This window comes from Carassius auratus, chromosome 36, assembly GCF_003368295.1.
Source record: "Carassius auratus strain Wakin chromosome 36, ASM336829v1, whole genome shotgun sequence".
Classification (NCBI taxonomy): domain Eukaryota; kingdom Metazoa; phylum Chordata; class Actinopteri; order Cypriniformes; family Cyprinidae; genus Carassius; species Carassius auratus.
The window spans coordinates 3402455-3424003 of record NC_039278.1 but is presented as its reverse complement, the minus strand read 5'-3'; the positions used below and the strand labels follow the sequence as shown (position 1 = coordinate 3424003).

Here is a 21549-nt window from a genome sequence, read left to right as displayed (position 1 = left end):
CTCCTCTCGTCCCATTTCTACCAGTGATCCCTTACTTCCCGCTGTTTTAGGTTGCCAAGTTGAAGGGACAAATCTGTTGATGTTTGTCTGCCTCGATTGTGTGAGAAGAATGCGTTTCATACAAGATCTGGCAACCGGACAACCTCGGAATTTGTTGACGTGATTATTCACATGATGAGGTTTGGGACACTGATCTATAATAGAGAAAATACCTTCCAAATAACACTATAAATAAACTGAGCTATTGAGCTATGAGGTATTTATACAACATTTACCATATTCATTTATCTCTTGTTATGAAAGAAGCTTGCAAACACTTAACTATGAATAAGAAATAATGTTTGTGTATTACATAATACTATATTACCCTTACCAGATCAGTATTATAAAAGCAAAAAATAAATAAATAAATAAATAAATACCTTTTGTTCTCTGAAAAGGTAAATAATTCAGTGTATGTGTGTGTGTGTGTGAGTGTGTACTTGTTTTTCTATTCTGGTGGGGACTTAAACCTGAATACACACAGACTCATGGGGACTCGTGTCACGGTGGGGACCTAAATTGAGGTCCCCACGGGTAAACAAGCTAATAAATTACACAGAATGAAGTTTCTTGAAAATCTAAAAATGCAGAAAGTTTCCTTAGGTTTAGGGGTAGGGTTGGTGAAGGGCGATAGAAAATACGGTCTGTACAGTATAAAAACCATTACACCTATGGAGAGTCCCCACAAGGATAGCTGACCAGACGTGTGTGTGTGTGTGTGTGTGTGTGTGTGTGCGCATAAATAGATTATTTCACAAATAAATATCATTACAATTATTACAACTGTTCAGTTTTAAAAACTAACCTAAAAGCTAAAACATGGCGGAATCCAACCTGGCGTGACTTAGATTCCCATTCTCTATGTGTGATCTAAAATTTGTGATAAAAAAAATAAATAAATAAATAAAAACTTTAAAATAAAACACATTAAAAATAAATAAAATAAAGAAATATTAAACATAAGTGTCAATAACCATGCGAACCTGTTGGTACGAAAGGTAAGTCCTGCATCCTTATATTAATGTTTCTTGGAACAGTCTCACATTCAGGATAACATGGATTCAGGTTCTGCCCTTAATTGTCAAGTAAAGCAAATTCAGGTAAGCATTTCAACTCAATTGTTTTATTTAGTGAAAAAAATTAAATAAATAAAGCCACCCAAAGTACATATACCACAGTAAAACCAACAATGAGCCACTAGAAATATTATCTCTCATAGATCATAACTGAAATGTACTGTAGGTTCATTCAATACACATGCAAACAGAAGAAGAGGAAATGTAACAGGACCGAAACCCTTTGCTTCAACAGAAAGACTTGCCTGGTTTTAAACGCTCACACTTCACCATGCGCAGGCGATCGAAATACCCAGTTATAACATGTTACAAATTAGATGCAAAGAATGTGATTATTATTCTTCATTGTTCTGTGAGTTACTAAGGCAAAAGCTGTGATTAAGTTCCTTACTAACATTAAAAACTATATTTTTCCAGTGCCTCTCTGTTTATATTATTATCTGTAATGTTAATAAAATATATTCTGGAACCTGCTGCCTTCCACACTGCTTTACTTTTAACACTTGCAATGTTGATTAAATCACTATAAAATGAATAAATAGCAAATTATTTGATTGTTTATAATATATATATATATATATATATATATATATATATATATATATATATATATATATATATATATATATATATTACTCAGTTATTATTACTTACTTATTATGTAATTACACAGATGATTTCCTAGTGTATAGCCTAATTCTGTACACAGGTCAAGTCAAGTCACCTTTATTTATATAGCCCTTTATAAAAGATACATTGTGTCAAAGCAACTGCACAACATTCATAAGGAGAACAGTGTGTCAAATAGTAAGAGGTAAGGGTAAGAGATTTGCAACCTAGAACATATTTAGAGGAGAACACACGTGTTGGATGTTTTGCTTTTCATCAAACCAATGCCGATGAAATTGAACTGAGCAGGGTTGTAATCTGGGAGCTCGTTGATCACGGTGTGAGGAGCGTTCAGGCTTTTCTCCCGAGAGGTAACTCGGTAATGTGCTCTAAAGACCCGGAGGGGGTTGTATCCAGGTTTAAGGGTGTCTGGACAGCGGAAACCTTCCTTGATGAAAGAGCCATGCTGGGACACGGCAACAAATCCATCCTTGTGTGGCATCATCTTTATGACTGGAGAATAGACAAACTGGACGTACAGCAAACAACCTGTAGTGAAATCACCAAAGTCAAGCAAATAAATCAGACATGAAAGACATTATTAGCAAATTATTAGCAATTCTTCCACAGAATGATTCGGTCTAAACAAGTAGGTGTCGTGCACAACAGCGGACAGTTCTCACCACTACAGACATCCCAGACTTTGATGGTTTTGTCCAGGGATCCAGTGAAGACATATTTATCATTTATGGAGAAGACAGCACAGAGGACGCCTTCAAAATAAAAACCCTTGAAGATGGAACAAGACAACACATGCACTATTAATATCACACAATGGTTGTTTGTTGACACGTTATAATACGTAGGCTTTCTCCAAACGCAGAGCACACTGATGGAAATTTAGAAGAATTACTTCTTAATGAGTTCATTGGTCCAAGGTTTTTGCAACATGATTGAGTTTAAAATAAATAAATAAGAATTGGTATGTTTAAGTAATCCATTCGAGTTGTTAGTTTAGCAACATGCTAACAATAACTTAAAATGAACTGTGAACTGAGCCAAAACAGATTTAACCTCAGGCAATTTATAGTTCAACAAACAATTTTACCAAGTATTTGAGAGTTAGCTTAGAAAACATGTTAACTACAAACTTTTTTAATTGATTGTCAAAGCCAAAATAATATTAATAATAAAAACAACTAAAACCAGACTAGGCTGGTTGGCTGGTCTTAGCTGGTTTAAGCAGGTCAAGGCCCAATCCTCGACTTTTATGAAATATAGTTTAAATACTGAATCGCTACATTATGTTTTCAAGCGACGAGAGGATACAATCGCTGTTTTTAAGTAAACTCACTCTAAAAAGATAAACGAACAGACGCGAATACACGCAACCTCCATTTCTCTCTCTCTAGGCAATATTTGAGAAAATGGTGTAGTGATTTCTTATTATTGGGGGGATTAGTATACGGCAGTAATCACCCTGATCAGACATATGCTGTGGCAATATCACGCAGTCTGTAATGATATGACGTTAGCAAATATCCTCAATTTTTTGCAAACATTTCTTTGAGTAACATGACCGTTAATATGAACTTACAAAAAAAAGCTTACATTTATGAGTCTTTTTGTTCGCTGTAGCAGCCATGTTTCCGAGATAATTAATACCCCTTCGCTTAAAGTGTGGTCCTGAAAAATCTTCGTTTGAAGGGCTATTTGCCCCTTCCCCTTACCCCTACCCCTCCAACCAAAAGAGAATTGAGACAGGGGGAGGGCTAAGGGGTAGAATTGGGATTGGGCCCAAGCTGTTGTTCAGCTTTTTTTAGCTGGAGTTACAACCAGCCTGACCAGCTAAAGAATTGGTCAAAACCCCATTGGATATGCTCATTTGGATATCATGTTGTTAGTTTAAAAACATGCCAGCAACAAACTCTTTATAAAGCTCAATCATAGCAACCTGCACACCCTCACCTTGTACTCCATGGTGTGATTCAGCAAGACTGGACTCAGATTCCACAACTTCTGAACGCAGTCTTGAGAGCCAATCAATGCTTGTGCATCCCAGTTGCTCAAAGTGATACAGGTTATGGCTGCGCCGTGATGATCCAGCTCAGCTGCCGTGGCGCTCTTAAAGTCGTAGATCACCACTTCACCACCAAATGTCCCATAGAGCAGCCTGCAGTCAGACAGCAGAGCCATGGCAGAGATAGGGGAATGCAGCAGGCACAGGGAGTACCTCTCAAACGGGCCGTCCACACAGGGGAAACTGTCTCTCGATGTAATCTCAAAGAGACAAACCAAATCCTCATATGCCACAGCCATTCTGTCCTCCCGCGGGCTGATGGCCATGCTGCGTACCATTGGTAGGCTTTCTGGAGGTGGTAGGCACAAGGTTTCTTGGGCAAAGTCTAGTGGGTAAATAAGGATGGTACCCGTCCGCAGTCCACAGAAGAGTAGACGTTTCTGCTGGGCTAATTCCATACAGCACACTTCTGAGGAAACGTCCATACTGTCAGACCACAGACCTGTGAGACACATGAACAACTTTGGCTCGAGAACTTTTGCAGATTCGATTTTAGATTCATATGCTAAAGATATCGCGCACATAAATACAGCAAAGAAAAACAGTATCTTCTTATTACATGTTTCACCTTCCGAGGAGCTCCAGGTGAAAACCTGTGTTTTATTTCCCTCTTTCACATAGAATACTGTGTCACCGTCTTTCGACAGGGCCACTAGAGGGTAGTATGCTGGGATGAAAGACTTGCTCCTGTTCTTGGTGTTGTAGTCGAGCTGCCATACTTTGAGCTGGTTGGCAATAACGGAGGCAGAGATAATAGTACGCTGATGGACTGCCAAAGAGGACACAGCAGAATCCATCACACCGATCCAGTCCAGCAGGGCTCCTGTGGTGACGCTCCACACCTTGAAGAGCACAAGATGATCAACTTCCTTTCAGGACAATGGCAGTGAAATGAAACTCTATGGGAAGAAAGGGATTAAACTGACCCGTACAATCCGATCCTGGGCACTTGTGATGATTTCACTACCTTCACTGATTGAGACGGCACATAAGACTGATGCGTCATGCTGAAGATCCAGAACCCTTTGCATTGAAGTTAGCGTCACCAGGAACACGCACAATGTTCTGTCACATCCTTCAACAAGAAAAAAGTGGAATAAAAAAAAGAATTCAAAACACTCAAACGTTTTACAAATGTAGATGAAATGTAGTGTTGTAGATGAAATCTTGTTTAACAAAATAAATACAGTCAGCCAAAAACTAGCATGTTTCAAAGGGTCATATGATGTTGCTAATAAGAACATTATTTTGTGTATTTAGTGTAATGCAATGTGTTTATGCAGTTTAAGGTTTAAAAAACACATTATTTTCCACATTATGTACATTATTGTTGCTCCTCCATGCCCCGCCTTTCTGAAACGCGTAGATTTTTACAAAGCTCATCATTCTGAAAACCGAGGTGTGCTCTGATTGGCCAGCTACCCATTTTTTGTGATTGGACGAATACTTCAGGCATCTGATGGAAATGTTACACACCTCACCATATTATGATGCCATGTCCCGGTGCGTCAAGAAAAAAACAATAAAATCCATTACAAATGAGGCATTTGTTGCATCCAGTTGGGACATATTTAATGTTTACAATGACTTATATTGTATTTTTATGCATTGCGTATCGTGCCGTGTAAACATAAAACCATTTGTCTGCATTTGTGATCAGAGAAACAGCAAACAACAAGCGTTACTCTACACTGCTCAAAATCGTTTGAAGCATCACAGGTCTTTTTTTTTTTTTAATATGAAAACGTACTTACAAGCTGCGAGTCAAAACAGCCAGTGTCATGAGAAATCCCCCCTAGAAATCGGGTCCCCTAAAGACCAAGACGGTAGCTGTTTTAAATGCCTGATCAATGCCTGAATATATGTACAGTACGTTCATATGCATGGTGTATAAGCAACAAAGTAGTTTTGCTTTCACAATGAAACACAGTGTCGTGCTGCAGCAAGAAAAAAAAGTTACTCCTCCTTTCTTTGCTTAAACATTTGGACGGTGCTATGCAAATCTTCCCACATCGTGACATAGATCTTATCTATTTATGAACAGCTTGTAACACTCCAAAGAGATATGAAAACCTGAAATCGCATCATATGACCCCTTTAGCGTCAATCATTGAAACACAGATATTAAGCACTCTCACCAAAATATTCCAAGAATAATTAATGAATAATAATAAAAAAAATAGCTATGGGAAATAGCTATATTTCCTAAATAAGGAAATATATATTTGCTAAATAAGTTTTTTTTTTTATTATTACAAGCCTTATTTTCCACCCTTTTCATGGAAAGTGCTATTTAATTAATGCTGTGATGTCTAATATTTGAGGTAAGCCATTCATATCTTGATTTCCTGAAAAGTGTTAGTGACTCACACTTCAACAGTAATGAATAAATGAGAAAAGATAATCAGACAAGGACTCATGTTAAAGCACCTGCGAACAGCAGTTTTTCATCCTCAGATGTTCTGAGGAACAAAGCTGGAGAGGGAAGATCAACCACAGACTCAATACTGTGGCTCCATACCTGCACACACACACAAACACCTTCCAATAAAGCCGAAATGCTTTCGCTTGGTCTTTATTGAAACAAGATACATACCGAATGGAGACGACCTTCCCCAAAAGCAATGAGTATCTTGGAGTATTTGGAGAGTGTCAGGGAGCAGGTGAGATTGTGGTGTCCAGCAGAGCGGGGTAGAGGGGTCTGGGAATGTTGCATGCCAGTGGATACGTCATAAAAACAGAGCGCCCCCTCACTGCATATGCATGCTACAGCATCCCCCACAACACCAAGAACAGAACAAACCCCTGCTGTCAGCTCATACAGGGGCTCGGCAGTGTCCAAGTGCCAAGCTTTAACCTGTATGGGAAAGGATGGCAGAGAAAATATCAACCAACAGCATTCTGCACAGCTACCTCAAAGATCAAAGGGATGCAAAAATGGAAATCTGAATCTGAAAAATTAAACTCCTTGGCTAGCAGCCTCAGCATTGTGGCTACGTTTACACACCTGGCTCCTGGATTGGTAAGATAAGAGGGGGTGGTGAATAATGACAATTTTAATTTTATCATGAACTGTTTCTTTAATTAAAAAAATGTCAAATGAAAGTATTTCATACTAGGCTGCTTGGGTTGGTTATGACAATCTTCCTTTCTTCATTCATGTGAACGTGTGTAGGGCTGTGTGTTTGGACAGACACGGCATCAGTGATACAGAAAAGCTGTTGTCCACTTATCAGACACCATTTTCTTAGTGTGCCATCGAGTCCAGTAGACAGACAGTGACTGGTTTTGTCCATCAGCTTCAGGGAGAGCACCCCCGCTATACAGAGAAAGAGAAACATAAGTCTTTATATTCAAATATACATTTTGACTTAAGTTTCTAATAGGCACATAGAAGCTATTTAAAAATTGGCGAGCAAGATGTTTGTCTAACTATGAATGTACTTATAAAGCTCTTACTGACTTCTGACTTGATATGTATATACACACACACACACAGAATAAAAGGGATAGCACCGGTCCTGAATTCTGATTGATCATTAGAGCGTGCTAGAATTCATGCTGCAATCAACAATGTAATGTGAAACACCATATAACTACACACTTCCCATAGCAGAGTGCTCTTTTTGTTACATAGCAACGTTGTTTGAGGGAACTACGAGGGAACTGAAGTGAGCACTCTTAAGGGAGCGTGGCATCACTGTCTCATTGGGGACTGTTTGTCTCATCTTACACCAGGACTATTTAGTTCTGTTCTATTAGAAGAAGAAAAAAAGTAAATAAATTAACTACATTTTGTAAAGAATAATCAAAATGTAATAAAAATACATAAATATAGATATAAAAAATATAAAGATGTATCGCTAAAAAAAAACAATATGAATTACGTGGCTGACTAGCCAGCAGAATGAAAAAAAAAAAATTCCACACTTTCAGCAGTGCTAGTTCTGGAAGTATTAGAGGTCAATCACAGCATCACAAACTTTTAATTGAAGCAAAAAACTATAATTTAAACCTGACAAAAAGACAAAGGCACAATACTGATTATTTAAGTATTTTGAGTGCATACAGAGACCGACTCAATTATGTAATTCTCAGAGCTTCATGGGAGTGGGCGGAGCTAAAGATCTCTTTTGGAGTGCTTTACTTGCGGCAACTCTGATTGGTGGAATTTTCAGTACAGCATCATGGGTAATGTAGGCTTCACCACTAATAAACATGAATATTTTACATTTAAATTTTATTAAATTTATGCATTTAGCAGACGCTTTTATCCAAAGCGACTTACAGTGCATTCAGGCTATCAATTTTTACCTATCATGTGTTCCCAGGGAATCTAACCCCTAACCTTGCACTTGATATTTTAAAAGTAAGTTATACTAATCTGAGCAGATGGGTTCAAGTAAAGCACATAAAATTAGGTAGCAACCTCAGAGCCTGTCTTTAAAGGGTTATCAGTTATTGTTTTAAATCAATTTCACTGTGAAGAAAATTAATGGAGTTTTTACTTCCGAAACTATATTGTTGAGAACCTACCCGTGTGCCCAGAAAGAGTGTGAAGAGTCTGGAGATGGTTTAGACTCCAGACTATAATCAGTCCATCCTCTGAACCTGCCACCAGCAGCTCTCTCTTTGAGCACAGCACCACGGCCTTCACCCCTTGAAAGGTCAAACGCAATGATGTGGAGTTAATTGAGCAGATCAGCAAAAGAATGGGCCTCATTCATCAAACATGAGCAAAACTAATTTTTGTGTAAATAATTCGTAGTTATTCTGACATAAATTTTCTGATTCATGAAAAAGTTCAGATTTTGAACATGTTTGAAATTCACACCTACCGTACTACCATGCGTAAATGATGCATAAAACATTAAAACCTTCTGTATTCATTTAGAAAAAATTATGACACTACATTTTTATGAACTATGTATTATAACAATATTTAATGAGTTTATTTGCCCTGTCGTTTTTTAACTCTTTGACATCACTGTCCCTTTTTACACAGCTGTCCAATCACAAAGGAGGATGGGCGGGACAAACACTACACTGACCAACCATCATACTTGTACAACACAATGATGGAGAAGTTAATATTGCTGGTTACTGCACTTTTATATTCAGTAATATTCTTCAAAATGAGATACTCGTAATGTTACTGCCGTGAATATTCCAAATCATAGCAAACAATGCCTCATTCCATAAAAATTCAGTGTCGCCAAAGCTCTCTCAAGCACCATGCTGGTCGTTTTCAGAAGAGCACTATGCATTATGTCAGCTGGCCAAAAACTTTTGTGTGGTCATGCATTCATATATAGTTTGGCATATAGCCAATTAGTCTCTTATGCATGTATGCAATACAACTTGCCAAACCTGAGATTTCAGTCCAAAGGATTCCACACCATTACTATATAATATGTTAATTGTGAAGGGGCATGCATGCGTGCCCTTTTTACGAATGATTGGATTCATTAACATACACACATTTAACTCAGATCTGACCTTTACGAAGTATTTGTGAATCCAGAGGAGAGTTTTCAGGAAGGTCCATTTTACGCATTAATTACTAAGAATTTACGAATGTTTCATGAATGAGGACCACTGTGTGTTGAGGGGTTTTTAACTCTAAAATCTTTAATAAAACCAATACTGAGCTCATTTGGGTCACCTTTCATGAACCCCGTGAGTGTGCTCTTCAGTGGGCCCCCAGGGGCCTGAAAGAAGCTGCATTTGGGCACAAGCACTGGGTCAGTACAGGAACCAAACCAGTCCACGCATTGAGAACACAGCTGACCAATCACGGAGGGGTAGAGATCAGCGAGGCCCTGCAGCCTGGCGAAGATCTCTGTGACCAAAAGTGAGGGATCTTATAGAAGCGAGAAACAGAAGAATTGGTTCAGTTAATAAATAAATACAAATACTGAAAGATTCTAGTTATATTGCAGCAGATTTATTGAATTGTTAACAATGTTTAAAGGGAATTTTTTTTCAGTCTATTTCTATTTCTTAAAGGGGTCATCGGATGCCCATTTTCCAAAAGTTGATATGATTTTTTAGGGTCGTAATGAAAAGTCTGTAACATAGTTTGGTTACAATTTCTCAATGGTAGGGTAAAACAACCTCTCAAAAACAGCTATTTTCAGAGCAAGCCATTTTGTAGCATGTTCCTTTAAATGTTAATGAGCTCTGCTGACCCCGCCCCTCTCTTCCTGAGCGCTCTCTGAGGGACTGTTTACTTTAGCCGCATTCAGCGTGAAACTTGCTAATTAGCACATTGTTAGGAAAGGTGATACTTTTTCTGTTGTTGAAGCTGGATCACAAATGATTTGCGCGAACATAGATGCATTTATGTAGATCGGGAGCACATTCCCTTCAAAAACAAACATAATCCATTGCGTCTTCAGTGGGTTCAGATGTCAGAAGTAAATGACGACTGCTATGTTCATTAATACATCCAACAACAGAACACCTCGATCGCTTAGGAGTCATTCTTGTCTACATCTTCTCCAATGGTGAAACAATGGTGGACTGATGACAGCTCATTCAGGGTGGGTCTAAAGTAAACTATCATGGGAGGGGCCTGTCAGTGTGACGTCACAAAGACAGGCATCTGAGATCAGCTCGATTTGAGAAAGCGTAAATGATTTAATGAGATAAAAAAAAAAAAAAGATTTTTATCATTATAGGATGGTTAAGTACAGGGGTGCACATAAGTGGTCCGCAGGTCTGCATGTGCGACCAAAATAACAAATGCAAATATAAATATGTTGTGACAGCGCATTTCCGTACCGACATGGTTGACAGCAGTTAATGCACCATTACCATTTTAGATCAGAAATTGTACTATATAAGTTTTATTTTAAAGCATGAATCTAGGCTATTTTTTATTATTTTACTGTCTATGTATTCATCCACTGACGTTCTTTAATCGGCAGCAGTAAATCCGGAAGCGCGTATACTTACTTGCCTTCAACCCGCCAAAATAAAAGCCTGCTGATTTTAAGTTTTAAAACGCTTTTGTTTATTTATTTTTAGACGCTTTTTTAAAATTGGGGAATACCTAAAGCGATTCTTCTTAAAGAGGCAAACAAACAAAGTAGTAGTAAATATTAGCATTTTATTTTTAAGTTTATTTACTATAAAATAAATGCATTTGTATTTAAAACTACGACTGCTTATTTTTTATAATATTATCACACACTATTATTTAGTTTATTTACTATTATTTAATAAAAAAAACTAAATTAATAAAATGTAATAATATTATAACTATTATTAATTCATTTTTATAGTGGCATTTAATGGGTCGTGCTATATGCAGTGTGAGGACCAAATCAAATCTCCAGGTTCTCTTCTGAAAGCCAGGCTGAAAAAATTATGTGCACCCCTGGTTATGTACACACACACTGCCCACACACATTTCAGTTCAAACAATTTGTAAAAGTGCATGAAGCATCCGATGACCCCTTTAACTTTTATGTAATCTTATTTACATTTGCTTTATTAAGTACATGTTACTGGTCAATACACTTACCTACACGACCGTCGCTAAAAACTAACGAGGGCTTAAGAAGCAGAAATGTCTCTTTCAGCATCTGTATCTCAGGACAGTCTGTGAGGTCAGTGCAAAGCGACAGGTCCTGAATAACACAGCTCACGCCACACTGCAGAGTTTTACAACATAACCAGTCCAGACTGCCTGTGAGAGTAAATGCACGTTCATGTTTTTATATATTTGTTTATACATGTCGTACATGCTTATATACAGTAGTTATGTTTATAAAAACATAGACAGCGGAGAATGAGAATGTCCAATAGAATCCCATCTAAGCCTCACCGAGCACTGACTGGCGAAGCTCCTCCCATTTTCCCGCATGAGCGAGATGATAGGGCAGTTCATGAAGCTTCCGCATATTGGCGACTTCTTCAGTGAACCACAAGGGCTGGGGTGGTACCTTGAAAAAAACAGCATGTTTTACCATCAAAAACACAGGTTACTTAGCATCTAAAGCATATTTGACATAGTGCTGATTTTGTGATCTTGAACAATACCTTTCTGTCAGCATTGAGCAGCGTACTCAGTGAGGGCAGAATGATTGGCCTGAGCTGCCCCCCACTCCACTGTCCTAAAAAGTATTCGGCTAGGATCGCGTGCATGTCTGTTTTCATCTCGCGTGATAAATATCTCTTCCTTACCAGCTCTGCGAACTGCCTAAGAAAATCAAAGGCTGATATAAAAAAGGCATTGTGCTTTCCCTGATATGTTGTTTGACTGCTGGGAAAATTCTGAACACATCAGTGGTAACCGAAAGGTCTGAGCAAACCTTTACCTGTGGGTGAAACCCAGCAGAATAACACCACCCTCCCATCTCTCCGTCAGATGAGCTGTCAGGTCATGACGGAGACGGGACCAGTGAAGTCTTGGGAAGCGCAGGAGTGTGTGGCTTGGAGGAAGCCAGTACTTATACATTTCAGCCAGAACGTCATTATCTAATGACAAGACATCCTGTAACTCTGCCTCTGATAGACCACTTCTGAATAAATATAAAAAACAAATAAATACATTTAGAAACTTACATGTTCATTGCGATGCGTGGTGGACACGTGAAGGCTAGTTTCTGAAATGTCTGAAGTGGCAAATATAGCCACAAAAAGCACTTTTAACATGGCACAGAGGCTACTTAAACACATTAGCTATGGCAACTCAAAATTCAGAATTTAAGAATTGGCTACCTTTCAATGGAATGTGAATTTGAAAATGAAAGAGTTTGAATAGAATTGGCTACGCCCACATGATGTTGCACTGGAATTTGAATTGTAATGAAAGAAAAATACTGCTATTGAATTTTAAGAAATTAAAACAAGCACATTATTAGTGATAAGTTTCATTAGCCGAACAATAACACTCTTAGTGAGGACATTACATAGACTTTCCATTCATTTTAATATAAATTTTATATGTGGCTAATGATACCTAACGAAGCCACTACCTATAGAAGCCCGTTACCGCCACTAAATAAAAAAATTAAAGTTAATTGCGACATTTTATCTCACAATTCTTTTTTTAAAATCTGAGTTATACGAGTTTTTTTTTTTCACAAAATTATGAGTTTATATTCCGCAAGTCACAATTCTGAGAAAAAATGTCAGAACTGCGAGACATGAACTTGCAATTGTGAGAAAAACTCACAATTCTGACTTTATAACTAGTAATTTTGACTTAATAACTCGGAATAACTGCAAGATATGAACTCGCAATTCTGAGAAAAACCTTGTTTTACTTTTTATTCAGTGGCAGAAACGTGCTTCCATACCTGCCCCTACACATACCCATCAAAAAACAAGCAGAACTAGTGCACACTAGGTTTAAATAAAAACAGATTTGGTCTGATTTATATACCCTTTTTAACTAGTGGGGACCACTGAGGAGTATTTCACAGCATATTTGAGAACATTTGGTGTGTGTGTATTTAATACTTCAACATTTAACTGAAAAAAATTAAAGAAATTAAATATATATGACAATTAAAAAAAACAAAAATAGCCTATGTTGACATAAATACCATGAATCTGTCTAATGTATTGATTAAATAAGAGTATGCTGGGAAATGTAGGGTTCTACCACCAAGGTCCATTAAATGATTCAAATTAATTAATTCAACTGTAAAACGATATACATTTATACAGGGTTAGCTTTGCTAATCTTTTATGCACCGTAAACTTTTTACATGCAATTTTGATGTGGCAAAGCTTGGCAGTATAAAGACTTCATTATACTTAATTACCAAAGCATCCTCATAAGCTGTCATTAAAAAGTTAACATGTCAGAAAACTCCTAAAACCAACATAGCAAGATATGACTTGCCTTGATAACAGGATGAAGCACAGAGCATGACTAACTAGCTTCTTCCCATGATTCTCCTCAAGTGACTCCACAAACTGTGTCATCACTTCCTGCGCAGAGATCCCCAGGTGAACATTAGACATGGAGGTGCAGGAGGACCACTGCTTGGCAGAGTTTAGCATGAGTTTCAGATGCAAAGGGCTTCTGCTTTGCTGGAAGCGGTTTAAGATGGTGTCTAACTGTTCTGAGGTCAGCTTGCGTCCAGCTGCACTCATGTATCCGCCAATAATGTCTTTCCCTTGATCATCCGTGAGAAGTTCCACATTAAAGACGTTTTGTTCTGCTGGAACCAAAGATTGCCATTTCTCAACACAGTCGTCAGAAATGGAGAGTACAAGCTGCACATTGGGAGGGATCACTTTAGGTATCCAGTCTAGTTTATGAGGTTTGTTTGCCTCTAAAAGCTGGTCCAGTGAGTCCAGGATGAGTAGGAGTGTGTCTCCTTGTTTTGACACGTCTTCCAGCATGGAATGGAAAAAACGAACTAGCTCTTCATGCACGTTGGCAATATGTGGATAGGGGAACTGCAACCCTAAAGCTCCACACACTTGAAGACAAACACCTCTGAGAACAGAGTCAACATCCGAGCTGAGCGGAGATGTTCCCAGCAGCCTCAGCACCACAACTCCCCGATGGTCAACAACGCCTCGCATTTCCTGTGCCAGTTTGCAAAGCAGAGCTGTTTTACCAACCCCTGAAGGTCCATGAACCAGAAGGGGTTCATGGCAAGCATTAGTGGACTCCCACATGGCAATGCTGATCTTTCCCAGAATGCTGTCCCTTCCTTTAAACACGGAGCACTTCTCCTCGCTCAGCATGGCGTGATGGTAGATCTCCTGTTTCAACCAAGACCATCCTGGATCTAAAGTGCTGCAAGCTCCTGAAGTTTGCAGAGCGTTCCTGCTGATCAGTTCCTTCATTTGGGATGTCACCTGCTCACACAGTTTTCCCAGGTACTCCTTGTGTTCTTTGCGGCTCGGGTCCATCGCTCCTTTGGTGAGCTCCATGCTGAGGGGCTGGAGGCGACCTGTGTTGCAGATACGCTGCTTCAGATCGGCCAAGAGCTCGCGGGCTTCAGTGTCCAGCAAGCCATCGGCTGTGACGTCCAGAAGAAACTTTGCAAAGTTTTTCTTGCAGTCTCTTTTACTGAGTCGTGGAAGTTCACGGAAAAACAGCACCGCTGATGCATCCTTTCGGGTCTGGAGAAAGCCGTGCTCCATCTCATACTCTAAGACTATGAAATACACACAAAAAGCATGATAATCATTCAAATATAAGGAAAAACTAAGACAGGACTCATGTCCCACATTTTACAACCCTTTACTATATGATTTTCTTAAAAACAGCAAACAATTATAATTGTAACAAACGAGAAGTAAAATCATTTGGCTGGAACATGGCAAGAGGAAATGTAAATAATCTCATTGACTTTTCTTTCAAATCTTGACTAAATGTTTAGATGTTTGGTTAATATTTATTCCTAGCAAAAAAAGAATAAATATATACATACACAAAATCACAAAAACTGAAATGTACTTAGGCAAACACGGTTGGTAATAATGTTGTAAAAATTGTAAAAAACATGAAATAAAGGGAAACGGAAACACTATAATACAAAAAGTGATATGCTTTTTTGTTGTTGGTTTAAAAAAGTCAGTGGCATAAAAGATAGACATGAAACTACTATTTTAATTATTTAAAATAAATAAAACTGCATAAATGATTCTTGAACTGACCAAAGTATTTAAAGGGAGGTTACATTAAAAACATCCATTTTAAAATTTAATGTTGAATCCACTATTGTTTTATATAGAATTGCTTCATAGTTCATTCAATTTTTAATTTAATTGTGCATTCATTTAATTACAATTACAAGTAATCCCCTACTTTTTCAAGTGAAAATTAATAAAATAGTAGAAATTAATAAAATATAAAAAATAGTAATAGTAAAATTAATAAAACAGTTATTAATTACTTAGCAATGCATTACACCAGTCACTGTTCTTGCAGTAGTGATCAGGTGGAGCCGCAGTTTAAAGTCCCACATCCAATTTGTTTAGATGAGAGGGTGAAGTTTATGTGCTGTACAGCATTCAGCCACCAGTGGGAAAAACAACACGTTTCGTCCCACTTTTCAGGATGTATGCAGCACACTTGGTTATACACATAGACAGTAAAAGAAATGGACACAGCGACCCCATTGGAACTCAATTGAGACAAGTGAAGCCCATTTTTAGCGTTTTTTAGCACTTCCGTTTCTGACGCAAACTAAGCTTGACGACGTCAGCAACCTGTCTGACAGATGTAAATCTAGTAGCTGTGCGTGCAAACTGCCATCGTTAATCTTGCAGAGACGGCGAGCTTGAGCGGGGAGTTCTTTGTCGTGAGTGAACAGGAGTAAGTATTCTGATTAATTATTGTGTATAGTATTTTAAAATATAACGCCAGTACGCCATATTAATTTAATTACCTGCGAGCTTCTCCTCCTGTCTGTACGGTAATGCGACAGAGAGTCGAGTTGTTATGATGCAATCGTTAGCCTATTTTTACAAAAACTGTTTCTACGGGGCCATAATGTAACATAGAAGGTAACGGAGCCCTTTATACATCGTTGTGTATCTTTAGAAATAAATAATGGACAAATGGAGTCTTTAAACGCCTCAGATGTAAAGTTATTCGCTGTCAAAGTGACGGGAGGTCAATGGGATGCTAACGCAAGTGAAGTTCTGCTACAAGATGGCGGCACCCGGCCGACTTCAACTTCCGGTCGACTTCCTTGCCGCCTGGTTATACAGAGAATGTCAATGGGGTCCTGTGCTCTTGTAGAATCCACTGACTTTTGCCGTATAGGCAGAGTTAAAATAAACAAAAATCATACAGGTTTGGAATGAGAAAAAAAATATCTGTGCCTTATTTTGCACCATATTCATAGAAGTCTCTCACCAGATTTAAAAAACTTGCGCTTTTGGTCAACACTGATGTACCCTTCTCTCTCGGCCTGTTGGGCAGCAGTGCGGAGCGCCTGCAGCAGTCGTGACTCCGTCACATTCCAGGATATGACGTCATTATCACGCAACTGTCCGCTCTCAGAGCCCCTGTCATTGTAATGAGGATAGTGAGCTGTGATTGGCTGGAGGACATATGTGGGTGGGACTGAGTTACTGTCTTTGGAGAACCATTGGTTAAGGAGCTTTAAACTGTCTGAATCTTTATGGAGTTTTGAAAGCAACAACTCAAACTCCGTCTCTGGTATGAGGCGTGGGATGCAGCGATGGCCGTACTGATTACCGAGCAGAGCCTGACAAGATAAACATAGATACAGAATTACACTTACGCTCAGAGAACCAATGTTCAAAAGATGTGGATAAAATTAGGTTGCTGATGAAACGTACGATAAAAGTTGGGCCATCTGATATTCTCTGACAGGACTCGATTTCTTTAATGCACAGTTCAGTTGTCAAGTGATCAGATGTGAAGATGTCCCGCACTCCGCATCTGAAATCCACTAACTGCAAAAAAAAAGGCTGCTTTTTGAACAGTGGTTATGCCCAATAAATAAAAATGCAATGTCATTTTAGACCGTTTTTACCTTTGTCACCAGGATTACTGCAAATATATTTTCATCACTCACCTCAAAGACGAGACCCAAACTTTGACAGTGTGCCTGCAACTCAGAATAGGCCTTCTCCCAAAATGCATTCCTCTCATTTTTCATGTCTGTCAAATAAATTAAATGTATTAATGTCAGGTCCCTAAGGAGTTCGTTTTGTGATTTGTAATAATGTAAATTATCTTATAACACGATTATGTTTATCTCAAAACCAAGAGCACTGTTTTGAAAACTGATTGCCTAATACAGCAGTCTTTTGTGTGCTTTTGCATTATTATAGAAAATACCTGACCACCTCATTCTAATATTTCAATATTAGTACAAACTAATTTATTTTACAGACAAATTCTCACTTTTAACTAGCTGCTTATTAACATGCATATTACTAGCAGTCTGGCTGTTTATTAATACTAATAAAGCAATAATAATGCGTTAATCTGCATTTAGATCCCTTAATCCATACCTAAAACTACCTTACTATTAATAAGCAACAAATTAAGAGTTTACTGAAGTTCATAATTGTTCCCCGAACTAAAGTGTGACCCTAATTCTGCCTTCCTCCACTAAATAAAGATCAATTTAGAAACATTGCAGATTATGGTGACATATATTCCACACTAATGCATTTCCATGATTTTCCCATCACTTGTTATTACGCGATAAACTTTTTTTTTTTTTTTTTTTTTTTTTTTGTGTATTTCAAAGAGACTGCACACAAATTGAAAAACTTTTTAGAACCAAGCACAACTAGAAAATCACTATAGAAATCACCATTCATTTTATTTTTAAGATTGTTTATTTAATTTCAATTTGATTCAAAATTCCCTACATTTACAGGTTTTCCATGACCTATGAATACAAAGCAAAACATTTTATTCCAGCAAAAAACAAAGGTTAAGGCACTAAACCTCACCCGAGTGTGTGGAGCTGATGAACACCCGCACCATTCTGGAAACAGGCTTCAGAGCATCAGCGCTCTGTCCCCGCAGAGCCTCCAACCCAAGAGCTTCAGCCATCTCCACCACCGCCATCCCGACCAACACACCTCAAGAACTCCTGAGGATGAGCGCCTGCCTCCCTGTCCTCATAACCCACCCAAATCTGCGCGCCCCAAAGTGACTCTACAGCACTGAACAAAGAGCTCCAGATCTACCGATCATCACTGCGCAGTCTGAGACGTGAAAAAAGAACCTGAAAGCCAAATATTAATTAGATGAAAAATATGTTTTCCCCAGCAATAAGGAAAAGAAAACAGCTCTGTTGTGAAGCGCGCCAGCTCATTTGTTTGTTCTCCTCCGCACCCCGTCATTTTATCCACTGAGATCAGGAAGGCCGAGAGAGACCCGCCGCCTGCAGCAGAGATCACACCCTGGAGACCCAGAGCAGCTGCCCCGTGTTTAATTAACCTGAAGTGTATTAAAGCATAAACGGCTGCTTTTCATTATAATTATGAATCAGCAAAGATAGTGCAATCATTTTGCTTAAACACGAATCATTATAAAATGATTTTAAATGACAAGTATTGATATTAACCTATTGAAACGGAGCACAAACCCAGGAAAGCAGGAGATTTTATCCTGCTGTTAGCTGAACCTCTGCATGTGTGTTAACTGTTTCTCTGTTGTTTGTTTCAAGCCTCTCTAATGTGCGCAGAACCATTCAGTCCTGAGAGAGAATTACCCAAGTCTGCATTCACTGAGGAATCAGCAGGAGTCACAATCAAAATGTACTCTGCCCACGGGTCAAGATTGTGCAATAATATAAGTAATCTTGTTAGAAATTACTATTTGCCATTTGTTACAGGAAAAGTTTTACTGGTTTCTAATATGTCTATTATGAAAACACGATAGGCTCCGGTCCCCTTTGATTCTGATTTGGGCTGAGCGCTGTTCGATGCTGTTGTAAATGACTCTACAAACATTACACCTTGTTTACTTCTGGTGGTTGCTCGGCAACCACTTTGTTGTAACCACAACTGTTTCTGAGGAACTACATTGTTTGGTGGAAGAATACTGTTTTTATAATATCACTTCACTTTATTTGCTTAGGTTCTATTCTGTGAAATGATGTCTTCTTGGGATTTATCTTACGTGCTGTGTGTTTGTGTGTGTGACCCTGGAGCACAAACTGGTCTTAAGATGCTGGGGTATAGTTTTAGCAATAGCCAAAAAAAAATAATAATAATAATAATAATAAAAAAAAAAAACATTATAGATTTTACTTTTTATACAAATATCATTAGGATATTAAGAAAGGATCATGTTCAATGAAGATATTTTGTAAATTTCCTAGTGTTACTATATCAAAACCTAATTTTTTTTAGTAATATGCATTGCTAAGAATTCATTTGGACAAATTCAAAGGTGATTTTAACAGTATTTAGATTCATTCAAGATTCCAGATTTTCAAATCGTTGTACCTCAGCCAAATATCGTCTGATCCTAATAAAACCATACATAAAAGCTTATCTATTCAGCTTTCAGATGATGTATAAATCTCAATTTTGAAAATGTACACTGGTTTGTGGTCCGGCATGCTTTATATTATATTATATATATATATATATAATATATAATATATATACAGTATTGTTCAAAATAAATAGCAGTACAATGTGACTAACCAGAAATAATCCAAGGTTTTTAGTATATTTTTTATTGCTACGGTGGCAAACAAGTTACCAGTAGGTTCAGTAGATTGTCAGAAAACAAACAAGACCCCAGCATTCATGATATGCACGCTCTTAAGGCTGTGCAATTGGGCAATTAGTTGAAAGGGGTGTGTTCAAAAAAATAGCAGTGTCTACCTTGACTGTACAAACTCAAAACTATTTTGTACAAACATTTTTTTTTCTGGGATTTAGCAATCCTGTGAATCACTAAACTAATATTTAGTTGTATGACCACAGTTTTTTAAAACTGCTTGACATCTGTGTGGCATGGAGTCAACCAACTTGTGGCACCTCTCAGCTGTTATTCCACTCCATGATTCTTTAACAACATTCCACAATTCATGTCACATTTCTTGGTTTTGCTTCAGAAACAGCATTTTGATATCACCCCACAAGTTCTCAATTGGATTAAGGTCTGGAGATTGGGCTGGCCACTCCATAACATTAATTTTGTTGGTTTGGACCAAGACTTTGCCCGTTTACTAGTGTGTTTGGGTCATTGTCTTGTTGAAACAACCATTTCAAGGGATGTCCTCTTCAGCATAGGGCAACATGACCTCTTCAAGTATTTTAACATATGCAAACTGATCCATGATCCCTGGTATGCGATAAATAGGCCCAACACCATAGTAGGAGAAACATGCCCATATCATGATGCTTGCACCTCCATGCTTCACTGTCTTCACTGTGTACTGTGGCTTGAATTCAGAGTTTGGGGGTCGTCTCACAAACTGCCTGTGGCCCTTGGACCCAAAAAGAACAATTTTACTCTCATCAGTCCACAAAATGTTCCTCCATTTCTCTTTAGGCCAGTTGATGTGTTCTTTGGCAAATTGTAACCTCTTCTGCACATGCCTTTTTTTTTAACAGAGGGACTTTGCGGGGGATTCTTGAAAATAGATTAGCTTCACACAGACGTCTTCTAACTGTCACAGTACTTACAGGTAACTCCAGACTGTCTTTGATCATCCTGGAGGTGATCATTGGCTGAGCCTTTGCCATTCTGGTTATTCTTCTATCCATTTTGATGGTTGTCTTCCGTTTTCTTCCACGTCTCTCTGGTTTTGCTCTCCATTTTAAGGGCATTGGAGATCATTTAGCTGAACAGCCTATCATTTTTTGCACCTCTTTATAGGTTTTCCCCTCTCTAATCAACTTTTTAATCAAAGTACGCTGTTCTTCTGAACAATGTCTTGAACGACCCATTGTTCCTCAGCTTTCAAATGCATGTTCAACAAGTGTTGGCTTCATCCTTAAATAGGGGCCACCTGATTCACACCTGTTTCTTCACAAAATTGATGACCTCAGTGATTGAATGCCACACTGCTATTTTTTTTGAACACACCCCTTTCAACTAATTCAACTAATTGCCCAATTGCACAGCCTTAAGAGCGTGCATATCATGGAATGCTGGGTCTCATTTGTTTTTCTGAGAATCTACTGAACCTACTGGGTAACTTGTTTGCCACGTAGCAATAAAAAATATTATACGAAAAACCTTGATTATTCTGGTTAGTCACATTGTACTGCTATTATTTTGAACAATACTGTATATGAAAT

The 21549-nt window shown here is 38.2% G+C and overlaps 1 protein-coding gene across 1 annotated transcript; it reads right to left on the bottom strand.

The window, feature by feature from the left end:
* Positions 1–1852: 1852 nt before the first annotated feature.
* On the bottom strand, positions 1853–18571 carry nwd1 (NACHT and WD repeat domain containing 1). The gene is made up of 19 exons (XM_026220846.1): positions 18232–18571; positions 17340–17425; positions 17101–17217; positions 16652–17006; positions 13670–14942; positions 12135–12338; positions 11857–12016; positions 11642–11759; positions 11339–11503; positions 9473–9670; positions 8344–8466; positions 6924–7126; positions 6404–6664; positions 6238–6328; positions 4734–4882; positions 4376–4649; positions 3696–4249; positions 2411–2516; positions 1853–2276 (listed from the first exon to the last, which is right to left on the bottom strand). The coding sequence occupies exons 1-19, from the start codon at positions 18347–18349 to the stop codon at positions 1966–1968; spliced, it is 4866 nt and encodes a 1621-aa protein (XP_026076631.1). The 5' UTR covers positions 18350–18571; the 3' UTR covers positions 1853–1965.
* Positions 18572–21549: the final 2978 nt, after the last annotated feature.

Bases quoted from the DNA above. Each gene is read 5' to 3' on its own strand.
- nwd1 (XM_026220846.1), bottom strand. From the start codon at position 18,349: ATGGCGGTGGTGGAGATGGCTGAAGCTCTTGGGTTGGAGGCTCTGCGG. The intron at 12,017-12,134 runs GTAAAGGTTTGC...TGATTTTCTTAG, and splicing joins CTGCTGGGTTTCACCCACAG to GCAGTTCGCAGAGCTGGTAA. The intron at 6,665-6,923 runs GTATGAAATACT...TTTCCCATACAG, and splicing joins TAACCAACCCAAGCAGCCTA to GTTAAAGCTTGGCACTTGGA.